At 36.4% G+C, this 26,377-nt stretch overlaps 2 protein-coding genes across 5 annotated transcripts in view; both read right to left on the bottom strand.

Annotated features, from left to right (window-relative positions):
* The window catches only part of KASH5 (KASH domain containing 5), a 48,179-nt gene extending 46,644 nt beyond the window's left edge, over positions 1 to 1,535 (bottom strand). For 3 of the 4 annotated variants that reach the window (XM_072427197.1, XM_072427198.1, XM_072427195.1), the window contains exon 1: positions 1,472 to 1,520. The gene's annotated coding sequence lies outside the window, so the exon portion shown is untranslated. Of the gene's footprint in view, positions 1 to 1,471 lie in introns of all 4 variants that reach the window. The other variant, XM_072427196.1, reaches the window with a different exon arrangement.
* Positions 1,536 to 3,527: 1,992 nt separating this feature from the next.
* LOC140341424 (dickkopf-related protein 3-like) lies at positions 3,528 to 20,078 on the bottom strand. Its single transcript, XM_072427199.1, has 5 exons — positions 19,801 to 20,078; positions 12,671 to 12,769; positions 10,837 to 10,984; positions 6,272 to 6,428; positions 3,528 to 4,470 (listed from the first exon to the last, which is right to left on the bottom strand). Exons 1-5 carry the CDS (start codon positions 19,933 to 19,935, stop codon positions 4,110 to 4,112), a joined length of 900 nt encoding a protein of 299 aa, XP_072283300.1. The 5' UTR covers positions 19,936 to 20,078; the 3' UTR covers positions 3,528 to 4,109.
* Positions 20,079 to 26,377: the final 6,299 nt, after the last annotated feature.

Raw genomic sequence — 26,377 nt, forward strand, 5'->3', positions numbered from 1 at the left:
CCAATATTATACATTTACTAACCTCTGACATATATCACAGCGCTGTACAAAGATCAGCGTTGTCATATGTCTAGCAAGTTTGCTTTAAATGTCTCTATGTGTTTTCTAGTGAGTGGAATATAGCAAGTTTGGTTGAAATGTCTCCATGCGTTTCCTAGTGATCACCAAATATAGCTCTGACATATAGCACAGCGCTGCACTCACATGAGTCCGAGTCATATGTCTAGCAAAATTGGTTGAAATGTGTCGATGCGTTTCCAAGTGATGGTGGAACATAGTAAGTTTGGTTAAAATGTCTCCTTTCGTTTCCTAGTGATAACATACATCATCCAAATATAGCTCTGACATATAGCACAGCGCTGTACAAAGATCAGCTGCTGCACTCACATGAGTCTCAGTCATATGTATAGCAAGTTTGGTTGAAATGTCTCCATGTGTTTCCTAGTGATGACTTTCTTGTATCAAAAGAGGAATAGACTACAGAGATTGAGACAAAATCTGTACAAACCTGTCCAAAGCATTGGTCAGACCACATCTGGAATATGCCGTCCAGTTTTGGTCACCAGTTCATAAAAAGGACTTTGTTGAATTGGAGAGAGTGCAGAGAAGGGCAACTGAACTAATAAAAGGAATGGAGGAGCTCAGCTATGAGGAGAGATTAGCTGAACTGAATCTATTCTCCCTTGAGAAGAGACGTTTAAGGGGGGATATGAGCACCCTGTATAAATATATATGGCATACATACATCCAAATATAGCTCTGACATATAGCACAGCACTGTACAAAGTTGACAGGTGCACTCACATGAGTCTCAGTCATATATATGCCAAGTTTGGTAGAAATGTCTTTATGCGTTTTCATGTTTTCGATACACACATACATACATACAATTTTATATATATATATATATATATATATATAACCTTTCTCAAAACTTTTCATCATGAGGAAACCCTTGAAATGAACATTGTATTGGCCATTATATGAAGGAGGGATTCTGTTTATCAGATAAAGGGGAACACATTTATTTGTTTGAAGACTGCATTGGATTTGTAGATGTTCCAAATGTTTCTCTTAAATACACTGACAAGCCACAATGTAACCTACAATGATAACATGAGGACTCACGGGGACTAAAAATAAAAATGGTGACTGGCACCGCTGTGTAATATAGTGAAAGTTCAGTGTCTGTAAATCCTAACAATGCTACATGTTTCCTTTTAGTCTGTTAAATAATACATTACAAATAGTTTTTTATCTGCACAAGAATACAAAATCATTGTGATATCTGCCAGTGCTGCACTCATGTCAGTTACATTGCCCCTAGTAACCACCACCACCCCCCTTCCCCCAAGGTTGTCACCTTGGAACAGGAGTTGTGTTATTTCAGAATTACCAGATAAAAAATGTAAAACGCAAATAAAGTATTGGAAGCTGCTAAATATTACATTTGTCTTCTTGGTTTTTTTACCTTCAGAAATATTTACCTCAGGAAAGGAAAACTGCACACATCCTATATGGCTTCCAAATGTTTTTTTTTTTTTTTCAAATAACTTTATTGTTCATGAAGTAGGAACAGACAACAACAGGGAAAGTAATAATTTGTCTTATGTAATTATTGATATAAGTATTTTTTACTTATAACAATTATAACCCTTTTCCTTTTAGTCACACCTATGCACATGTGATTTTACAAGGGGTAGAGGGCCTGACAACCTTACTACATCTGATGTTTACTTTGATGATTTACCCCTGTTGTTTAAGGTACACAGCAAACAGCATTCACCTGTTCAAATATAGAGTTTCCTGCAAAATGTAACACCCCTGGTAGGTATTCTATTCTAGTGAATGACAGGAATCAGTGGAAATGTGTAGGCCATGCAGGGTAATGGGGACATAAAACTAGGGGTTTTAGGGGTTAGTTGACATGGCTGTAGTTATTGGGGACACTGTATGGTGCTGTAGACTGTAAATCTTGTGTAACTTCTGTTAAAATAGTAATAACTAGGATGTTGAAGCAAGGTATATGTGCGGATAACTTTTAAAAATCAGAAACCTTTTCAATAGATATAGTCAGTGTGATTCAAATTCATAATCTATACCGTGTTCAATGATGGCTTTGATCTCACTTAAAGGACCAAGCATTGTATACCACAATCAAATCCTACTGGTCGCCGATTGGACTGGCAGCCTTAGCTTTTGGTCCTAATAGGTCAGTTTAAAGCTACATGCCCTCAATTGTTCTACAAAGTCACAATACAATCAGATCTGGCTTGAGTGATAGTGACATCTTCACAGACTTACAAAAAAACAATCTCAGCTTTATTTACAACTTATAACAGCCAAGTAAAATATATTTTAGCAGTTATATATATAACAGTTAATATATATTAACTGTTAGGAAATAAAGTTAGAAAAAAAAAATACCAAACCATTGTAAACTCAATCAGGTGTAACAGCCTTCCCCATTCTATACAAAGCTAAATAACTGTTTTTTTTACTTGTGATCAATTGTAACAATTTTATTTAGATCAGCAATTGACTATGGGTGGCCAAGTGGAGTAAGGTGTTATGGTTACTAAAAACATTTTTGGCCTCAATACAAAAATGTACATCTGGCAAAAAAGCCACAATCCAAAGAACACTATACCTACAGTAAAGCATGGGGGTGGTTGCATACTTTTGTTGGGATATTTTTAGGATTTGGAAAAATAGATTAGACAAAATACCATCAAATTTGTGAGAAAAAAACTGCTGCTCTCAGCCAGAAAATTGTAAACATGGAGAAGATTCATCTTATTTATAAAACGCATTCACTGTACAATTCTAAAACATCCACACTGAGGGAACGCATCATTCTCTAATATTTGTCAAAATTTGTTATTCATAGAGAAAATGTACCTACTTTTAATTTTTCCGACCTTTAAAATAGTCACATCTATTATATACACTAGAACTGTATTATGTAACCACAACAGCATTATTTTCAGGTGAAAGTTACGCAGGTAATTGCAAATATATGCTACATGGTGAATACTATATTACTATTGTACTTTCTTCTTTTGACCCTGTACTGCTTTAATAGGGGATACAGTGCTGCTGCTAAAACTTGATATGGTCAAGGTGACAACCATTGCTTAGAGGTTTGGCCTAACGTAAAAATCCAGGCTCAACACATGATCACCCTACTCTCCAAAGGCCCCGGGTAGTATTTTATTTAAATTTTTTTCTTCAGTAGCTGTAACACAGTAGCTAATGATAAAAATGAATGTTAATATATATATAAAATAAACACACAGTTTTAAAGGCAAACTTTCATTGATTGTACCAATGAAGGTTGATATTCACGAAGACGCGATTTGCGTCAGGTCTTGTTACCTTGTGTGAGAAGGATGATTAAGATGCCATCTAGTGGTCATTTGCTAGTTGACATCAAAGATGTTTATCTGTGTTTGTTTTGTCTTTTGTGAACACAGCAGGGTTTATTTTTAAAGCAGTGAATCGGAAACAAAGATGTTTCAAAACTATTTGTTGACATATATATTTAATTTATATATTTTATTCAAAATAAGAATTTCACCCATATACTATTTACATAAATCCTTGTTTAGTTATTTATTGTAGCCCTGAAGAAGGGGAGCACTGGAAACTCCAAAATGGGTTGGCATATTTTTTTGTTGTTGGAATTGTTTAAATAAAAATCTTTTGATCATGTTTTAAAGTAAATTTGGCACTTTCTCAATTCAAAACATTCTAGGTTATATAAAACATTCCACAATTCTTCAGGCCAGTTACATTATGCCACAGTTTCCTCTTCTTCTTTGGGATGGGCAGTCCTCAATGATGAAGAAAATGGAGAGTCTTGGCAGAGTCTAGCTCTAAATTATTGGTCCACAAGAAGAGTGCTGTACTGCTGATAACCCCTAATAGGGAAAGGGGAGGTTCCACGATGACCTGCACTTTTTAAAAAAAAAACACATGGGCTGATCTACCAAAAGTAGAAGATACTGTTGCAAACACTCCCCTTACACACTACTTAAAGCAATTAAAATGAAACAGAATATCAAAGCTGTAACTAAAAAATGAAGTTGCAAAATAAATATGTAACTCTAATAAAAACTGGCACCAAAATATTGGCCCATTTGGCTAGCAAGATGTTTAAGTTCTTGGAAATCAACTGGACTTGGGTCATTTGGTTTATCATCGTGGTCATCAAAATGTAAATTGTCTTCCTCTAAATTCCCATTTATGCCTGCATCAGTTTGTCCAGTTTTTGCTTCCACCTCTTCGGCTGCTCTGGGAAACTCAACTAATGCTAACTGGTCATCTTGGCCAGTCCATGGAACAAGATCTGCATCATAATAGATGAACTCTGCTTCTCGGCGGACCAGTGGTTGAAAGAGGGAGTCATCTCTGTAGTTTGAAAAATCCAGTATGTCATCAGGCTTCTCACAAGTAGAAATAGGTTTTCTAAGGATGAAAAGGACAATACTGTACTAACATAAGTAGATGCAAAAGTCACAAGCAGCATAAACTCAATGTTTACAATGTTAGGTACAGAAAAAGAATCAGGTAACATGACACAAGAACATGAGATCAACTTCACAGCAGTATAAAGGTTGTTTATAGCAAATAAGTATGCATCACAGTTTAGCTGAAGGACATCTGAATATCTTTTCTAAAGTTATATTCCTTGTTTGTAAAATATAAAGTTTGATCCGACCCCTTGCCAGCCAAACCATAGGCCCATATATTTTATACTCTGTAATTCAAATGTATTCTAGGATTACAGTTCTGTAGAACAGAATAGAATACATAAATAACCTTTCCTTTTTAAATGCATGTTTTCACTGCACTTGGAGGCACTAGATCTACCTTAATATTGTTAGGAGACGCTTATCTGGCTGGCAATATCGTGCAGTAAGCCAACGCAGTGTAGTGTGCCCTGTTTATCTCCTCCGACAGTGTCCAGTGTGGTTTGCAGCAGCAAAACAAATAACTGTCTGTTGTGCTGCATCCTGTCAGTGAGATCGGCAAGTCAGGTGACGTAGAAAGAAAAACCTGGAAGAACAGAGAGAAGATGGCGGCACCTAGCGCGCCGTCCCGACGACGGATACTGGGATGACGTGGGACCCGATAGAAAACTGCTGACTGTTTGACTGCTCTGCGAGATTGAAGGTAAGTGTTTTTATGGGGGTTTACTTCCTCTTTAAGGTGACTGTGACTTTAAAAAACAACTGACCTACAAGAACTGGAATACTGCTTGAATTGTTATCCTCCTTTAAGAGTGTAGACCAAGCTGGCTTTATGTTAGGATCATCAATTTCCTAAAACATATGCTCAAGTGGTGTCAACTGGCCACTACTGCTAGGGATGCGTATGCATTGGCCTCCAAGGTGTTTGACCTTACTGAATAGCTCTTAATAGCTTGTTTTAATAGGTTTGCGTTTTGCTCAGAATTTAGATGGTGGATCTGCATTTTTTACAGTTCTCAAGCCTCTTAAACTGGCTTATTGTAGTGTTGACTGGCCATTTTCTTGTACACAAAGGTGGCAAAACTACCACAATGGCTATCCTGTGTTAGAGGCCCTAGGCATTCAGATAATTTAAAGAAAATAAAAATGGTTTCTAAAACTGACAAGACTGAGTTGTGTGCATATTAAATTATCATGTTTTTGTGAAGTAAAGAAAACTGAAGCAATTGCCACAGATAAAATTAAGCAAATTCTATACTTTAGATTAAAAGTAAAAGGGCAATAAAAATTTGTGCAAATTTCTGTCTAAATCCACCTAGCATAGGTGATCTGATCCAGTACTGCAAATCATTGATCATCATTGTTTCCTCTTTGGATATAAAAAATATAACAAGTTAAATTATTTTAGAATCATAAATGGGTATATATCCTAACATATGTGTCCATTTTAGTACTCAAGTCTCTCTTCGAAAATTTATTTTTTTGTTACTATAAATGTGGTAACATGACTGTGAAAAGAAATTGTGAACATTCCAAAGACCAAAGAGGAGACCAGCATTGTTCTACAAGATATATTTTTATTTTATTTGCCTGTGTCTACTAGCTCCCTAGGTTAGTTCTAGGTAACCCATGAATTCCAAATCTCTTCTAGACCAGACAGCCAACTGTGATGGTGAATAATTAAAAACAATCCCCAGAGACATAAAAAAATAAAAAGATTATAATTCTTCCACACTTCCAAAACTGAACAAGAAAATATTTGGCATAAAAAATGAGTACTCCAGATGTTCTCATACCCTTTACTGGAGCACACCAGTCCCTCTGCACAAGTACAATAATTCAAACTAACACCATTTTCTTCACCATAGGTGATCACATTTAGGAGGCTTCTGGTCTGACTCTGGCACTGCTCTCCTTCAGATGGAAGTGGAATGCACACTGGGAATGGATATGCTGTCAACATAAAAAGAAAATGTTTGATTTAATATAAAGTTGTGTACAGTGTTTCAAACAAAATCAGCAAAGGGGGCTAAAGACATGGCTGGATTTCACCTGTGGATTGATATAGCAGCTACACAGCCCAGTCTGTCAATCAGGCTATTTTGATGTACTTAGGTCAACACACATTGCCTAAGTAATAGGTTCAATTCCTAGCCCAAGTCTTCAGTCTGTCTTAAATCCTGAAGTTCCTCTATTTCTGGTTAACACCTTTGGATTGTATTTCAATTCATCTGCTCCTCATTTCTACACTATCCAGTGTCCCCCACTACTCTAACTCTCAGGTCAGGTAGCACTACATGAGCAAAGGTTCATACGCGCATATGCCCATGTCTCCCTTGACACAATTGTACTGTTCCTCGAAAAAAGGAGAACATACGGCATCTAGAGGCCATTGATGGAACTACATGTTCTATTGACTACTATTTGGCAGCAGGTTTTACTGGGGCATCCTCCAAAGATAATAGGGGATTATAAATCATGTACGAAAAAAGCCATACATTTGTAATTTTCCCTAAATGGGAGATACTGGTGGGTTAATGTACCTGCAAGAGTTTAAAAAATTATAGCCTCTAGAGTAACAATGCTCCATTTGTGTGGAATTGAGTAACTGCAAAAGTAAAGGGATAACAGCCCTTAAAGTGACATTGCACCATTGTGTACAAGGTTTATGCCAACAAAAGTGAAAAAGATAACAGCCCTCGAATGCAATTAGTAAAGATGTGTACATGCAAGAAGCAAAGAAATAACAGCCCGTAAGGTAAATTTTCAGTAATTGTAGTTATTGCATGAAATCTGCATTGTCAATTCCTACTCCATCACAATATACAATAAAGAACTGTTTTTCCAAAATGCTGATGAAGCCATCAATCAACTGTAGACAGGTATTTCTGTCTTTTCTCCTTAACTGTATGATCCTTACTGTTATAAAGTAACAGTGCCATGTTCCTGCCTCGCAATTGCATTCCTGCCTTTTTATTATCACACAGATTATAAGTGGCAGGTTGAAACACATTACATGGATAGTGCATGGATACATACAAGAAGTCACAAAATGGAGCCAATCTCTAACAAAGACAGGCCACTCACAAGTCTCCCTTCACTACACCATGTCTTTTTGTGATGTATCACAGAGGAGTATAGACCTAGGTTTTAAACAGATCATCTTAAAAGCTGGTGCAGCTTGTAAACTAGCAATTTCATTTTCAATACAATCTATTGAGCTAGCAGTTTCAGTAAACCTGAGATATCAACTGCCATTAAACACCTGAGGATATTGGCTGGTTGACTAGTGAAGACATTCATTGACATAGTCAGATCTATGGCAAGTATTATGCTCTTGGCAGTCACAGGCATAGAGCATTTAGACTATGAGAGCCTCTTCAGTGATAAACTAGAATATGCTGTTGCCAGAAGTACCAGCGGGAAGTAAGGATTTGTTCCCCAAGACAGAATCCTTATGATAAAAAGGGACCTATTTTAGTAGGCCTGCTTGATAAAGGATGCATGTGAAGACTCTGTTGTCATGGGGGGTGATAATATCTGTACCACAAGAGAAATGCTTTATAGGCAGATATTCTTTCCCATTCATTTGAAAGAAAGCTGATGGTGGAGATTGATCACAGATATGAAACCATTCAATGGGTCTGATTTATTAAAGTTCTGGAGAAGATACACCTAGAAAGGATCTGGTACTGGATTGGAAACATTTGCTAACAAATAGCAAATGACTTTTAAGAAATCCATTCCAGGTATGCTGGATCATCCAGGTTCACTAATGAAAGCGTATCCTCTCCAGCCTTTATTAAATCAGGCCCAATGAATCAACTAGCATGACCCTTGGAGATGAAGTCTCCATGCGTCATTCTTAAAGCAGTTGTGCAAGCAGATTGGTTTCTTCCATCAATTAGATACCTTTTTTCATCTGTCTCCAAATCAAGAATTTCAGAAATTCCTTGCTTTGCTTTGGGCTCTTACTTTTTTCCAGTTGTCATGCTATGCATGCCACCCAGAATTTTCACAAGGTAATTTCAGAGGATGTTGCCCTCTAGGTCAAAAGGATTTTATTTATCATTACTCGATATTCTTCCACTTGGCCATGGAAGATCCCTGCATTTGATCTGCATTTGGAGACTAGGTGGATGAATAATCTAGAGAAGAGTCTCCTCCTTCCCACACAGATCCAATATATCTTGGGGGCCAGAGTACAGTTTCAAACATCACATTTTTTGCAGAAGCAGTTAACCATTTTGGGAAAAATTTGGCAATGGTGAGATTATACCTTAGTCGTGAGAACAATGGTCTTAACAGGTAGCTATGACATAGTGGGCCCCAACAGAAGTCTCAACCTTCCATTAACCTCCCTAGCGGTTCATTTCTTTCCAGTTTTATATGTCTAAAAGCGGTACATTTTTTTTCATGAAAAATTTATTTTACAGTATAATATAATATTATGAGTATAATAAAGTTTGAAACACAAAATCATGTAAAAACAATTAATAAATATTTAACAATAAATAAATAAATTAAAAATATCTATATATTTTGAAAAAAAAAATTAAATTTTTTTAAATTAAAAAAAAAATACACATTATACTCCTACTATTATATATACTGTAAAATAAATGTTCTTGAAAACAAGAACAATGTACTGCTTTTACACATAAAAATCCGAAGTATTGCATTCAATACAGTTATTTTGTATTGAATGCAATATAAAAGGATTTTGAATTTCCCGCCCTGCCCTGCTGGCAACATACACACGCACCGACGTCCTAGGGAACTCCACAGTGACTCATCGTGTGCAGAAGCAGGAAGGAGGAAGAAAGAGATCGCAGCGCTGGACGGCGCGTGACGCCGGCGGATCAGGTAACCTTCCCATATGTTTAAATACCCCAAGTGTGACTCTGGGTTACCACTTTTAGCAACTTTTTTCTACCCCGAGTCACACTTGGGGTTACCTCTGGGGAGGTTAAGGAAAGGAAAGCTAGAATTCTATGATTGAACAGACAGGATCTTCCTATTGTCTCCATCTGAACTAAAGATTAAAAAAAAGCTACACCTGATGTCCTGGATTTTGAAAGACAAAGGTGGATACACCTATGCTGTATGAATAGGTGGGTAAAAACCTTATGAAAACCAGGAAAACTATCACCAATACCACCTATAAGCAAGTTTTGCAACTTGAAGCTTTTACTTCACTCAAGTTGTCATGATGTAATAGCTAACACTGTAGCGATTAGAGTTCAGAACTGTGGAACCTTTTTTTTTTAGCTAACATTTCCTTCATGATTCCTGGGTCGAGCTGTATGTTACTGACAAAAAGACATTCAAGTCCAACAGTTGCTCATAATGTGGCTTGTTATCAATAGGGCTACCTGATGCAAAAGACCAATTGAAAATGGACTCTGAAAATGAAAAATGTTATACTTACCTACCATAATTTTCCTTTCCTGATCGCCCCATTGCACAAAACATACTCACTCTTATTTTATTGTAGAGAACTACCGTATTTACCGGATGCACTTTGTTTCAAAAAATGCAGGGTCTATAATCTTATGCGTCCTATACAATGGTATGTTTTTTTTTTTTTATTGTTTTTTTTTGTTGTTTTCGCAATATTTTCTTTTTATTGGGGTTATACAGCTACCGATGCCTACGCAGCACTCTCGCGCTACGTAGGTAATAAAGCCATGGCTCAGAAAAGATTTGTAACAGTGCTGAATACAAATTAAAAGTGATCCAGTTTGCAAAAGAGAATGGAAATTGTGCTGCTGAACGTAAGTTTGGTCGTCCTCCAACTGAGAAAACAATCAGAGACTGGCTACGGGAAGAAGAGACCTTACTGAAGATGACAGGGAAGAAGGCCATGAAAGGCAAGTTAGCAAAATGGCCTGATTTGGAGAGGGAATTAAACATATGCACAAAGAAGATTGCTACAGAGAAGAAAACAAAACTTGCCATTATACCTGGAGGATTGACATCCCAGCTCTAACCACTTAATGTCAGCATTAACAAACCCTTCAAAGCTGCTATGAGAGAAGAATGGACCCAATGGATAAGGGCTTCTGGGGACAAACTGACACCATCAGGAAGAGTGAAGAACCAACTATAGGCGAAGTTTGTACCTGGGTGAAAAGATCCTGGTATAGTGTGAAGATTGAGATCGTTGTCAAGTGTGGCATTTCAAATCAGGAAAGGACATATACGGTAGGTAAGTATTACATTTTCAGTTTTCTTGTTATAGGTTAATGGGTTGTACAAATTGATGTTTTTTTTTAAATAGATAGTTTGTGATTATTTCCTGGATTTTCATTTCACTCTGCTAGTAGACATAAATCTCTTACTAATAAATTAACATAACCTTGTGTTTTGGAGCAGCAGAACCCAGGGGCGCAGTGCTCCTCTGAAGGATCACATCTTGTTCCACCAGTGCCAGGGACCAGGTCTTTTGTACATCTGCCCCAGGAACACATCTGCCCAGAACAACACTCTTCATCATGTTGACAGTCCTGATATAGAAAACACATTGGCACATCAGTGTTTCAAGTCACAATGTGTACTGGATACGTGTCATTGTGAAATATTCAAATTAATGACAATAAATCTGCAGTATTAACATTTCTTTCCATAGGCACATCAAAAAAGAAAAACTTTCCATATTTAGCGAAATTATTTATCGTTTAAAGTATTTACATTGTTTTTACATAAACAATTTAATGCAACTAAGTAACATACTGATTGCCATACGAGGAGTTAGTTTTAGAAATATGTAATATTAATATCCTATCATATTTTTTTTACAATAGATCTGATGCAAAAAATATTTATATAGTAGTGGCCTCCCAAAATATTGATGTTCATCCACCTTCATAAAAATAATTTAAATTTTTTTGTGAAATATGTTAAAATTGACACAATTAAGTGGCATCTACCATTGACTATAGCACAGACACTTTGCTTTTATTCATGCCTTTTTGTAAATATCAAAAGGTGGAATGCCTTTGATACTGTTTCTGTTTCATAGAACATCCTTTTCCAATCAAGCACTTCTGTAGCTCTACATAAGACATCTACAGTGCTCAGGAGGTTTTGTCCAATGGTGGAAGAAATGGCTCTCTGAAGACAGACTGTTCCCTGATTATGGTGTGATTTTTACAAGATGTTAAAATAAAGTTTAGAATGGTTTTGTAAAAAGGCCAAATGGAAGAATTGCCTTAAGCATATATAACTACCAACTGGATACATCTGTATGCAACTGAGCTACACATAAAAATCAAGGAATTTTGCTGTCACTTCACTGCCAATTCTAGATTACCCTACATCCCTTTAAACAATTGGCAATTTCTTGTCTTCGTAATAGATTGTCTACCAAGGTTTTCCACCTGCACCATTGCTTATTAAAGCAGAACTAATCCAAAAGTAAAAAATATAACACTTACCTTCAAACCTTCAGATCTGTCACTCCATCTGGAGGTCTCTTTGATCAGGTCCCACGTTGTCCCGGTATCCTCCACTAGGCAATTAAGACAGAAAGAGGAGGTGCTGCACCCCCCCCCCTTTTTTTTTTTTTTTAAAAAAAAGGTAATGCATTAAAAAAGCCAATTTTTATCTACCGTTGTCTTCACTTTTATGTAAAGTAAAAATTCTGAGTTTATGTCCACTTTAAGTTTAACCCAATTCACGGCAGGCTAAAGAAATCAGTGGTAGTCCACAGATATTTTGTGTGAAAGCACAAAACACAGCCCATGATAATGGCATGAAAATGGCCATCCTAAAAACCTGCTCTAGAAGGGGGATGAAGTGTTTGGCCCACTCATTCCATTTAATACTGACCTGGAACCCAAATAAACAGTCGCAAAACTGCTTTATTTCCTCTCAAAAGTAAAAAAAGGAAGACGCTGCCAAGGTACCACTACATTTGGTCTGAAAAATCTCACAACGTTTCAAGTGGAAGTAGAATGGTGTTGATTGGACATGCACCATACTAAGCTGTTTATTCACTTGCAGCTACAGTTTGGGGACCAAGTGGCACTGCTTCTACTATTAAGAGGTCAGAGACCTGGCATGCACTCTGGAAGAGTGGTTGTATATAATTACAATGTCTGTAAACACAGTTATTAACACATACACAAATCCTAATGTCCAAGCATGTTTTTCACTGTTTATTTTCTTACAATGTGAAACAGACTCCTCACCATTTCTTTTTCTTTACATTCCCGGCATGCAGCAGAAAGGGGCGAAGAGAGGCAGTATTGGTTTTCTGGGCAATCACTGGTTACATTACACACCCTTACCTGTTAAAGTCAAGAACAAGGCAAAAATAAAATATATGTTATTACAATAAAATCACATTGCACACTGTGGTATATGCCAGGAAAAAGTTGGCATGAAACAGTGTGATAGGTAAAACCAACACCAAAAGTGATTTTCTGTGAATCTGGTTAGACAGTTTTCAAAATTCAATTAGGCTGAATCTTTCATATTCACCTTAATGTTGCATGCATATTTGAATGGAGTACAATCTGCACAGTACAGGACTTTCTTTGAAGGCTATAAATTACTCACCAGGCACAAATAAACTTTTGAGGAATGAGCGGAGAGAAAAGTTGGTATGGGCACTGCAATTACAAAATAACTCTAAATTCGCAGCCACATCAGGTAAATCAGTGTGATCTTTATGTGTATGGTTAGCTTACTTTTTACCTGTAATGACTTGTCAGAACAAAAACAAGTCAAGATCAAATTTGACTGAGAAGCTCAGTATCTTCCTAATAAAACATGCAGTGATTAGGATTTGCTTAGCAATTAAATTAGTGTTTACATAAAAAACAAACTTTCTTGTTCATCTCTAAAGCTATAAATAAATGTCAGATGATTCTCACCCGAGACAAATGATCGTGCTTGTCAACAGTGAAAAATAAACATGTGTACAGCAGTCCCCCAACATCGTTCATCAATCTGCAATGCCATGGCACAAATGAAGAAGTGTTGTAAATATGTCAGGACTACAGAACACTTCCCCACGTTTTATCTTAATATCATATGGGGAGTTCTGTAAGTTACAGAGAACTTGAATGGGAAGTTAGCACTAGTCCAGATAACACTGCTGGGTGCATATTTTTTTGCAAAACAGATATAACAAAACATTTTCCATGGCATATTAAACAAACCCCAAAGCAAGCAAATAAAAATAGTTCATGATTAGGAATTCTGAGCACTTTTTTTGGGTACTGTCAGCTGATGATTCTGGGGTACAGACACCCAGAGGTACATGAACATACCTGTAGCAGCTTTCAGGGTCTTTTGCTTTGACTAAAAGTCTGGTTGTTCTATTCGGGAGCACCATAAAGAAGCAATGAAGCTCTGCCTAAACAGAGAACCACTGACATTTGGACTGAGCAGAGAATAATGAAAGCTGCTATAAGTGGGACATCTCTTTATGCCTGGAATTCATTCACCTGTCAACACCTTTCTGTATTCTGCAATATATTCAATATTCTTACATTGATGGAATCTTTAAAACACTGAATAAATAACAAGTAAATAATATAATATAATTATTATTATTATTATTATTATTATTATTATTAATAAACAGGTTTTATATAGCACCAACATATTATGCAGCGCTGTACATTAAATAGGGGTTGCAAATGACAGACAAATACAGACAGTGACACAGAGGAGAGGACTCTGCTTCGAGGAGCTTACAATCTAGGGTGTGGGGGAAGTACCACACAATATGAGGCAAGATATGTAGTGTTAGAAGTAGTGAAGGTTTCAAAAGACAGAAGAAGATGGGTAGGCAATTTTAAAAAAATGGGGTATGAGTCCTTTTTTTAATGTGCAGAAAGTAGGAGCAAGCCGAATAGAACGAGGAAGACCATTCCAGGGAGTTGGGGCAGCTCTAGAAAAGTATTGGAGCTGTGCGTGTGATGAGGTTAGGAGGAAGGAAGTAAGTAGTAGGTCATTAGAGGAGCAAAGAGATCGGCTAGGGTATTTTTTCACCAGGTCAGAAAGGTAAGTGGGACAAGAACTGTGGAGGGATTTGAAGGCAAAGCACAGGAGCTTGAATTTGATTCTAAGGTGAAAAGGAAGCCAATGAAGAGAACTACATAGAGATGCAGCAGAAACAGAGCAGTGGAAATAATGGAGGAGTCTGGCTGTAGCATTCATAATAGATTGTAGAGGCAAGAATCAGGTAAAATAATGTTTACATTTTACATTTTTCTTGGTTTACATTTTATGTAAGTTTGAGTTAAGTTATGTTAAGATTTTTTTAACTTATGCTCAAGCATGGATAGTACTGTGATCACTATCATTCCTTTCACAAATGTTTTACAGTCCTGACTAAACTCAATTTACATAATGATATGGCATACGCTCCTCAGAATTATTATTATAGATTATAAGTCATTCATGACTCACATGACAGTGACACCTGGTAACAATAGGATCAGCCTTTACTGCATGGAAAGAATTTTAATTAGAGGTTAGATTCATAAATACCCAAAACTGTTTATTATTGATCATGACAATAAATAAGAGGTATTATTAAATATTTACCTAATACTATGTGTTTTATGTGTATTATTACTATTACTATGTGTACAAACATCTAAAAAAGTCTGTAGAAACCTGTAGAAGCCATCTGATCTTGATTGGCTAGGATAACAAAACTCCCACACAAGAATGCAAGAGGTCATTCAGTCTTGGCACACAGGGGTACAGGGAACCACAGGGATAGCCGGGGATGTACTGAAAGACAGCGATTAGGCAGGTAAATATGCTTTATTGCAGAAGGGACACCATTTGTCCCATTCTGCAATTAAGATCTGCCTGATTGCTCAACTTTAGTTCTGCTTTAACTATGTATTGGTAAAAGGTCATTATTTTACAATACGCATAAATGAACTAATCTTCTACCAAGAAAAACAGGTAGTGAGAGATTTCTTTGTCACATATCAGACTTGTTTTAACATATTGTAAATTAATTGATTTTTTTTCCACAGGAGTAATATAGCTGATAATGCTCAATTTGAAAAATAGTTATTTTGTTGTGTAAGATTTTTTCTAGACAGCAAAAATGACAGCTATATGCATAGAAATATGAATGTATGAGTTACAGTATAATATGATATCATAATAATACTTCTCTATGTTTGATAAATACACTTAAGAGTACACACAAACTGTTAAAAAAAAGAGCTCAGCTACCCCTGAGGAAGCCTACAAGGGGCGAAACGCATCAGAAAAATGGTCTGCGTGCAAACATTCACACTTATTCGTGTTCTTCGCACATATAGTTTGCTTAACGTTTTACACTACTTTTTCAAACAACTAAACCACAAAGTAGGTGATCCGTGTCTAGTAAGCAGGTTTTGGACCTCAAAGAATGAGGCCGTACTAAACAAAACTGTGCATGTAAGCAAATATTGTTTGATTTATAATATTTTATGGATATGTAAAATATAAGTGATTTTTTGGCCATAAAAAGCCCTGCTTGTCAATTGTATTTCTGTATTAGACAGCCTCTGGACTGTCTTGTGCTTATTACCATTCTTCCTTGTTTTGAATATGTGACACGTAAATTGCTACCTGGTGACTCACAGCAATCTTGCAGGGACATTCCATGTTGTTGGTATAATAATGAACACATCTTCAAAGACACATGTGCACTGCTATCACACACCTCCTGAAAATTCTATATGCTGTAACCTGTCGGTCTTTAATACTTCTGAGTCACAGACCAACTTACAAAAGTTAGGGCATTTTTAGAACTTCTTTTAGTGTTGAGGTGTTGAAGCCAAACACCAACATGGCAAGACGCTGATATATTCACAAGGGGGGAGCAATGGCATCCTATATATTATTAAAGAGTAGCTGTAGCAATAAATTCAAGTTATACAGCAGAGCCTAGATCTGAGTGGTCATCCCTGGCTGGCTGCACACAGAACATGTGTGGCTTAACCCTACCACTTGTTTCAGGCATTCTCAGCCTGGATTCCATGGAACCCTTGTGTTCCTCTAGCTGTGGCTGACCTCCCATCTGATGAAGGTTACATAATTCTGGGGCCAAAACCACTTGGCAGAGCCAGCTTCAGGGCACAAATTATATTTTTAATTGTTTTGGTGGTGTTCTAGTTCTCACTGTAGGAGAAATTTTCACCACTGACCCCAAATAAATTAGTTATCAGGGGTTCCCTGAGACCTGACAATTATTTAAGGTTCCTCTGGGTAAAAAAGTTGGGAAAGTGATTTTAAATAACTTTGCTAGAATTTATGTCATTGGGTTTTTTGTCAATCACTGCATTTTCCATTTGACTGCATTCAGCTATGCTTAATAAACACAATGCTTGACTAGAAAACAATGCATTTGGCCTGAATTACCTGCAGTTCAAATACTCTTTAATAGGAATTGCTATGTAGAAAGAAAAACAGTGCAAACTTAACTTCTGAACTGTTATGTGTACTGCACCATTAAAGGAATAGTATTTTGTTAACCTGCCTTCCATGCAGTCTATCTGTAGTCATGGTAATAATTGGATTCCCCATATTGCTATATCAGCAGATAACTTTATAGCCATGGTCTTTGCAATGGTTTTGAGATCTACATGACTATATCAACATGGCTGATCCCTGTCACCATGGTAAAAACATCTTGACAAATCCCTCAATTACCATAACTAAAATGGTTATGTTTTTATGAAATTATTTTAAAATTAGATAAACAATTTGGCATATCTCTCCACTGTCTCAGCACTGGATATGGTTTGTCTGTTATGGTGGCAGTAGGACAAATGTACCATCACCAAGGCAACAACTCTGTAGTCATAAGGGTTCATTTGAAAAGAATTGATACGGCTACCACCATAAAGAAAAAAAACACACACACTTATCATCAGTAATCATCAGAATAAGCATAACTATGGGTTTAATCTACCTCCATATTACCAGTCTCTCATTTTACTAATGAGCATGAACAAAATTGGCTGTATTTATACGTTTTTATTTTGTGGGTGGGGGTATTTTTATTACAGTATGTATGATCATGACACCTAGTCATGAATACAAATTATATAGTATGAATGGTTCACGGCTTGGACACCACATTGAGCTTTGTAAAGTTTTATTGTAGATTATTTATGTTTTTTAGGTGTATCTATACTCATTTAATCAATTCCTGTGTTTTAAATGTTGGCTGTGAGTGGGCCTGTAAACTTAAGATAGGCATCTACCCATAAAATGATGACTCAGAATTGAACCATGGTTAACCGTAGAATTGCCCCTCATGCTTCTACACAGATAATACATTGGTCCAGAGTTTCTCCACCTTTTTAACATGGGATAAATCCTTGAAATAATTTTCAGATCTTCAGGGAGCCTCTACTATAATTACTATATACACAGCTCACAGTAAATTATTGTGGTGGTCAGTGGCAAGAATGCCTATTACACTGCTGGCCAGTGGGAAGAATGTAACCCTTACAGATAATAAAATCATTGGTGTTATATAGACTGACCTGAGAGAGCCACTAGCTTGATAATTGATATATATTAATTGATATAACATACTTACCTCAGTGGATTAAAAATATGAGGACCTATGTTATATTAGTCATTATATGTGAAATAAAGAACAGGTAATGGCAGAAACTTTTCTTACATCCTGGATTAATACTTAATGTCTCTCTTTTTAAGATCAATCATAAATATTTGGTCTCATATTGGACATTTTTATATCATGAATAATCATTTTATAAGTTTTAGGTGATTGTATGTCAATATTAAATACACATTTTGGTGTGTTTAGAGGTGTTAAAATAGTCAAATACCTAAAACAATCATTACTGATTACGAGGTTATGACTTATTGATGTTGAAGTTATTAAAGAAGTTAAGACATTTATGTACTATGTTTGGATGCATTTTGTATGAAAAATTAAACAACTCTGGGTGTATTCATGAAATCAACATAGTCAGTCATATATTTATATGTACTGTTTTTTATGTTCCCTCCCATGTACTAAACCTGTTTGTTTTTTTTTGTTTTGTTCTGAAATAAAACCTTTAGTGATTATCTGCTTCTTCTGCTCTGATTACATGAGTGCAGTGCAGCATAGAGATCATTTTTATGGTTCCAGGCTAGGAAGACACTTAATAAAACAAGTAAAGATGCCTTCTTTTTCTACAACCCTGTCTGCCAGTTCAGTAAAAAAGACTATAGCTGCGTACACATGTCCAATTTTTATCGTTGGAAATGAACGACGAACGACCGATTGGCCAAAAATCGTTTGTAAAAAAAGTAACCAACGACGCCAAAGTGCGTCTTATACGCCGAAAAATACGGTAACTGTGCAGGCATATATCCTGTAGGTGTTTTAGTTGTTTTAATACCTAAAGCCATTTTTTGTTCAGATGGTATTCACATTATCACCACTTACATTAATTCAGCCAAACTTGAATGGGAGCAACCGTGGACAGCTGTCCCCAGCCACCCTGGCTAATTGCAATTACAGAAGCTCTATACATCATCAAAAGAAGGCACATACATTCATTGCCCAATTTCAGGAAGGTATTAGGCCTATTAAACAATCTGTGTTCAATACTAGGGGCAGCAAAAAAATTGTTTAAAACCACATGCAAAAAAAAGGCTAGTCTGAATATATCCTAAAGATGCAAACAAAAAATAAACATACATTTTAACATTTACACTGACCTACACCTGTGCTGACAAAAAGCACAAAGGAAAGATAAAGTAACTGTGCATGTTTTCATAGTTCTTGGTATCCTTTGATATACTGTATGAAATTATCCAATGTAATTCAAATGTATAATTCACTGGAACTGAACTTGGATTACTTTATGTTGCTTTTTTACTACCTAAACCAGTGAAATTTGATCTGTTGCTGCGAATTAGGATTTAGCTTAATAAAACAGAAGCAGAGTAATTGTTACTAGTATTAATGGAATAATAAAGTAGTTCTACCAAAGTCAAAGTGTCACTGGGGACAGAATTATTTGTGTGACATGGTTCCTCCAGTATTTAGACTGCATAGGTAGGAATCACAATTGTCAGAAAATGCTTTTTATATGGTAATAATTTACAAGACCATGTGTATCATAAAAAATATGGAAAGATCAATGCTAATGTTTTTAAGTCACATTAATAAATGCATGGTCTTTATTTAAATTCATCTTAAAAATTAGCTCATTTGTATTATTCCCAACAGTCATGTTACACCATAAAAGGAAAATGAATTTAATTCATATCAAGCCATCCAATATGTTAGTTTATTTGTTATGATATTTTAAATGCTACTTACTTGGCTAGAGACGCTGAGCTCTTCCAAGGCATTCCTTCCCCCATCTAATGTGCTGTGGTCCTCAGAAGACAAGGATGCAGGGGAGGATGCTGTGCATAGAATGATGACAAAGAAAGATGACAGCAGAACAGTCATTGCTTGGCCTGATAGCAGCCACTGAATCGTCAATTATAATGCATATGAAGGCTAACAAGGTGCAATGACATATACGCAGGGAAAGGCTATTAGCAATCCTTCATACAAATATTATGGTCGCAGCTGTGCAGCCATTCAAACGAATGTCATTCTAATGGAAGATAATGAAGAAAAAGGTTTTAGGCTAGAGCATCCTCTAGTGGGTACCGGCTATCAGTACATGTATGTCTCTACAATGGGGAGAAAGCAAGCTAATGTAAGTACAGTATCAGTAGCTTTAGGTGTAGTCAGCTAAGCCACGGTGCCCTTTGCCACAGAGCTGCCAGCAAAAGTATTTAGAAAACTTTATTGGTAAGCTTAGCCTAGTATTAGGGTCAGGAACTGCGAGTTTTAGATTTAGTCCTAGAATTTAGGGTTACAGTTAGATTTAGGCGTTAGTTCAAATTTTTTTTTCCATGATCATGTTAAATAAATTGCAAGCATTTCAGAAAACTTAATGCTGCTGTTTGTATTGCACACATAGACACACAGAACAACCCAATACAAGAAACAACTGTTAAAAAACTTTAGTTACTCTTTAAAGAGACTCTGTCACTGTAGAAAAACTAATGCTAATAGGAATAAAGTTTAGGCACCCAGAGGTGAGAATACCTGCAGCAGCTTTTAGTATATTCCGTTTTCCTGAATGGTATTGTCATAGGGCAAAGCCTAATCTCAACCTTGTGCTTTCTCCTATTTATAATGCTATTGACTAGTATGGCAGTGTGTCCTGTGAAAAGACCAATAGATATGTGCAGGGTTCTGACACTACATGCATTGTATTTTGCAATTTTGTTTTATTTCAGCAGGCTGACTATTGGGTGAAACAGAGGATACTAAAAAAAACATTCAGACACATTCAGTGACTTCTCTGGGTGCCTGCTCTTTACATATATCACATATGACATATGCCAGTAGCTTTCAGTATTCTTTACCAGCAAAGCCATTTAACTGTACATATTATGAAGGGGGGGGGTCCATACAGTTTATTGAACCCTTTTGATTTTTTTTTAATTTAGCACACACATTCTAAAATGCTCATTCCTCATATAAAGGTGCATGTAAAACCCCAAAAAGCTTTAAAGAGAATCTGAACTCTGGATTGCATCTTCTCTTACAGGAGCAAGCTCTAAATATGTATGCTCCCTCCAATGTAATTACATACCCTGTCAGTCACTCCCAGCCAATAAAGTACAATTTAGGCAAAACCACCATTTTATATATCCATTTAAAATGTAATTTTTACAAAAATTCAAAGTTTAATTGCCCAATCAACTTAAGACCTGAGGTGTGGGTTAAATTCATTCAAACATTACAGATATTGTAGTCTATCAATAATCATTTGCACAGCAGTTTTCCAAGCAATCCAGTGGCAATGACAAGGGTTGAAAAAAAATTACATAAAACTGAGTGGAAGAAACGTTAAATTTTTATTCATATGGTTTAAATTTTGCCCCCAAAAAGTTTCTGTATCTGCTTTACCTGGCCTTTTGTAACATTTATTTTGTAAAAAATGTAACGGGGAACTCTTTTATTATTTGAAATTTTCATAGTTCAAATGTCCATATATATATTGTGTTTCACTGTGAAGAAAAAGTTTACATTTTTTAAATCTCAAACCCCATTTTTACTCACCTAGTTACAGTCATATGACATGACACTTTCTATTGGCTTCCTGCAACAATGTCTCTTTGCTAAATGGGCCAGAAGATTATGTCATCAACCGTAGACAAGCAGGGGCCAACCAACACAGGGCCTCTTGGAGGTCGCCTGAAATGAAAAATGCATTGTCAAGGGACCTTTGAAGATTGATTTGGGTGGGTATGTATTCCCACACAAGGTAAGTTTATTGTTGTGGGATGGGTTAGAGGGAGGAGGAATGTAGGGATATGCAAATTTTGATTTTTTTAACCAGAGAAGGTCTATCTAGGGGTACACTTTAATCCAGACCTGACTGGACAATCATCTCAAAGAACCAAGTAAGCTTATCAAAGAGACAAATGATTCAGCCCTAGCTTTGGGGCATAGGTGTGTAAAAGAGATAACTGATCAATGGAGCTTGCAATGTCTATACCTTAGAGGCATGATCTTAGAATTACCTGATGTGATCTTGGGTGAGCTTTTAGTAGACTGTGATAATGGTGCTCATCTGCCCATGCATATCATAGAGAAGGCACAAGACCCTTAGGCACTCCAGTCTGCTGCCAGGTCCATAAATGAGCATTATTTGCTTGGCTAAATGTCTGTGTCCAAGTGCATAGAAAGAGAACGTGGAATAGAATGTGCTACACAGGCAGATACTGCAGGCACAGGTTTTCCCAAGGTAGAGCAAACGCAAAAAGAGCAGGTTTTTTAAACCTGTTGAACAAAATGCTTTCCGACAAGAGCGGTTACTTGCAGCCATGCACAGAAACCCATTGACACAAAAGCATTTCCCATTTTGTGTAAACACTGATATCTTGTCTTCTGTGAGATTTTGGTATGATACTTGCTATCTAATATGGTAATGCAAAAAATTCAGCACAGTTCATGAAGGATAACCAGATCAATGAAAGATTATTTCCCACATGGACATGGTCATTCTATTGATAGGATACCTTGGACATGTTCTCCATAGAGAAATACAGTTGGCAAAAAAATTATCATGGCTTCTTAATAAGCAAAAATCAATAGGAAAGCACCAAAAATATCCATACTTGATACTTGATTTCCATCCCAAAATTACTTAGGATTATACCCAAACTGGCCTAAAAACACAATGCAATGAAAATTGCCTAAACATTACAATATCAGGTAAGTTTTTCCGGATTATTCTGACATCCCCAACTGATTGCTTCATAAGGAAAAACATGGGCACAAGAATTTGGTGGGGAGGACAGGCTCTGCTCAATTTAAATGCACAGTGGTCATTGCTGATCAGTCGTTTATTAATCTGTCACTTTGGGTTGATAAATGTCGTTGGGGGACCTAAGATCAGCATGACCATTCGTGATAGTCAAAAATCATTTGACGTGTACAAAATCAGCAGGACAAATCAGTTTTTCGAATTGCCTGTTCATCCAATTGAATTTAATAAGACTGAGTGAATGGTTTTTTGGTATAGAAAATAGTTGCTGTTTAGAACTGTTTCTTTCTAATATGGTCAGCCAGTGTTAGCATTGCATGTGTCATGCCTGATCTTTTTTCTTCACAGAACAAAATTGGCTCCGGATTGCAGAGTGGTTTGAAAACCACCAACTTCATCTATTTAATGTTTATGTTGGCTCTTCATCACAAATCAGTACTTATGGTATCAGGTGCACCTATGTACAATCCCCCCACCTCAAGAAATAAAATCCTTCATTATCATATCTGGCATTTTTTGCATTCATTGTATTTACAAGAAAGCTGTTACTGGTTTACCAGCAGAGGGCATCAGCAGGGCACAATAACATTTGGAATTTTCAGAAAAAAATGTTTTATTTCCTAATGTGTGGGGAAAAGTTACAATGTACTTCCAGTTTCTTTTGTTGTATTGCTTCTACCATATTTGGGAAGTCCTACTTAAAGTTCAATTAAAAATTTGGTTTAAATCAGAAAAATAAATTATAGATGCATTAAAAGAAATTGTTTAATTAGAAACAGCCACAGGCTCAGCAGAAACAACTGTCTTCTGCCAAGTGTGCTGCAAAATGAGACCCTTGCTCCCTGATTGCAACAGTAGTCTCTCTACAGAGGTGAGCCACACCCCCCAATGAGCAAGTGCTGCTTTGCTGATTGGAGAGTTTTAGCTCTGACTCACTACGGTTTTGGACTCCTGCAATAAGATCACTCTCCAGAGAGTGAAAGGGTTACACTCAACATAAGCGTGCTGGTAAGGCATAGATGTTTTACTCTGCTTGTGGCTTATTTTTAAAGAAAACAAAATGTAAGACTTAGCACTCCTTTTCTGATAAACCTGAATTGTATTTTTTTATTTCCTATGCCTGTATTTCAACTGGAACGGACTGCTGTAAGCCACAAGAAAGACATCAGAGGTTCTAACCATTCCATACATTAGGTATCTGTTTTTGTAACCAATGTGGACATTTTCAATCACTTTCTGTTTTTCTAGGAAGCATGATGAAATCTTTAAAGTTTAGGCACAGAAAAAAAGCCCATCAGGGGCTGTAATGTTTCCCAGCTCTTTCTAAATCAAATAAAATTTTGGCCGAATTTCTGTTTGGAGAAAATAGGCACTATCAAATAACAATGTGTACACAATTTTGAGCATGAATATTTTTGAATTAGCAGTCATAATAGGAATAAAAGATTTTATTCAATAATTGTATTATTTAAAAGAAATTGTTCATAAAATCTGGTTGGGTCAGCTACTCACTAATTAGAAATACTGTAGTAGTTTGTTTTAGATGAGATTGCTTGTATCTAGAATAACACTTGATGAATAAAAATCCCCAGGGTTTAGGTATAGACAGTGTCAAGCTTTAGATATGCTAAATGCAGATTTTTACTAAATACTGTAAATAAAAGGTGACAAAACAATTGTTATTCTGCTGGTGCCATTGCAGTAATGGAGGTATGCCCAATCAGTAAAAGCCTAACACCAGTTCAGAGTAGATCACAGATGTAAGGGACTAAACAGGAAAAAAAAAAGAAAAAACTTCAGAAAAGAGAAACTTCAGAATGCATTGTCCAATATCAAGGTTACACAGAGTGCATAGACAGTCCTGTGGACAGTTCACTGGCTCTGCTGAGCCTGCTTATATTACAGAGTCCAACAAAAGTCTTTTTACTACCCGATTCAAATAATTGAACGCATTTTGGAAGCCAAGCAAAAACCTGAATCAAAATGTCGAAAGCCAAATACTTTTTATAAAACATGGCTTGTAACATATAAAAAGTGTGAAATTAATATTTTACATAAAATTATTATTTACTAAAATTAATGAAATTACCTTATTTGGTATAATTATATATTTTTATTTACAATTAAAAAAAAAACATATATAAAACCAACAAATATTAGTATTTCAGACGTACTGTAGTGCACAGTAATATAATCAATAATAATAAAACTTCATAGGTTAAGTAGAGATCCCCTTTGACTGCTTATATAAAAGGAGTGAAATAGCCCTTAGATATGTAAATAGTGCATATAATGGTGCTTAAATAAACAGTGTATACAGAGGTGGGGAATAGCCTTTTTATGCAGCTTGGAGGGCAAAATGCTAATGATTTAAATTCTTAAAATTAAAGCTTTGTGGGGTCACTGTGTTACAGAAAAAATATCAACTATGTACTGCCATCAAAATTTGTTATATAGGTAAACTTTTGTTAAAATGCCTTTCCTTCAACAAATTATAAAAATCAAAAATATAAATATTTATTGAAATATATATTTTTTAAATGTCAGTCAAATCAAAAGCTGCTTTTCTTAATATAAGCCTCATCTGTTTAATCGTTTAGAATCCAAAGCACAACAGCTGGGCATGTTGTGCTAGAGAATAACATACGCCACAAGTCATGAAAGGCAGGCACAGCCACCAGTCTGTATGGACAGCACCAGTGACTGTGCAAAATGCACATTGAGGCACTGAATGTCAGGGTAGTTTGTACTTTACTCTTTTCCAAAAATGCACAATGCTGGTTACTTCTATACAGCATTACTGTAGAATTTGGATTGGAATAAAATCATCAGGATGGTAATGATGACTCCACATTGAGACTCCACTTGCTGCTTGTAGATGTGCAATTCTTTCACTGCTGGAGGTGGATAAGGTTAGGGCTCTGTAAGAAAAATACTTCACTCTGAATACAGACAGCAGAGGCTACTTGAGTGGCACAAACTGGGAAGGTGAGAAGGAAGATGGCAGATCTTCATCTCGTACATATATGAGGTAACACAATTGAAAATATGTATCACAATTTAAATTGTGCCGACAGATTATGCAAATAATATTAGTTTTGTCAGAGAGAAAGTTATGATGGAATACCCAGACAGTAAAGGTTTAGTGAACAGGCCAAAAGGAGGCTGAAGCTGTTGCTGTGTACCTCTGCTGACAAATGGTAACCGACTGATGTTGCTGCAAACAAATAATTACTGTGTTAGAAGCCTGGTGGTTTTGGGCACCCTGGTTCCTCTACTAGGAGGTTACTGGTGTGCAACTTCTTTATCTTCCTCATCCCTTTGTCTTTTACTTTGCTATCTATTCTTTCACTCCATTTTGGATCACATGTCATCATCTTCCAACTTCTGCTTCTGACCAGACTTAATTTCACAGAAGGCACCAGAAGCTGGCTCCTCTGTTTCTGTAGGCCCCTGGACTCCATCATTTCAAACAAGCCTGAGGAGAACTGACATTGACACATCATGCTCTACCTTTCTTGACTGGGCCTATTCCTAAGGTATGGGCATCAGGGAATG

Source organism: Pyxicephalus adspersus, chromosome 11 (assembly GCF_032062135.1).
Source record: "Pyxicephalus adspersus chromosome 11, UCB_Pads_2.0, whole genome shotgun sequence".
Taxonomy (NCBI): Eukaryota; Metazoa; Chordata; class Amphibia; order Anura; family Pyxicephalidae; genus Pyxicephalus; species Pyxicephalus adspersus.

What these genes read in the sequence shown, in the direction of transcription:
- LOC140341424 (XM_072427199.1), bottom strand. Translation starts at nt 19,935, where the DNA reads ATGACTGTTCTGCTGTCATCTTTCTTTGTCATCATTCTATGCACAGCA. An exon ending in AATGTAAAGAAAAAGAAATG is followed by an intron (nt 10,985 to 12,670) that starts GTGAGGAGTCTG and finishes TTTCTATATCAG; the next exon opens with GACTGTCAACATGATGAAGA. An exon ending in CTGCTGCTCCAAAACACAAG is followed by an intron (nt 6,429 to 10,836) that starts GTTATGTTAATT and finishes TTATGTTGACAG; the next exon opens with CATATCCATTCCCAGTGTGC.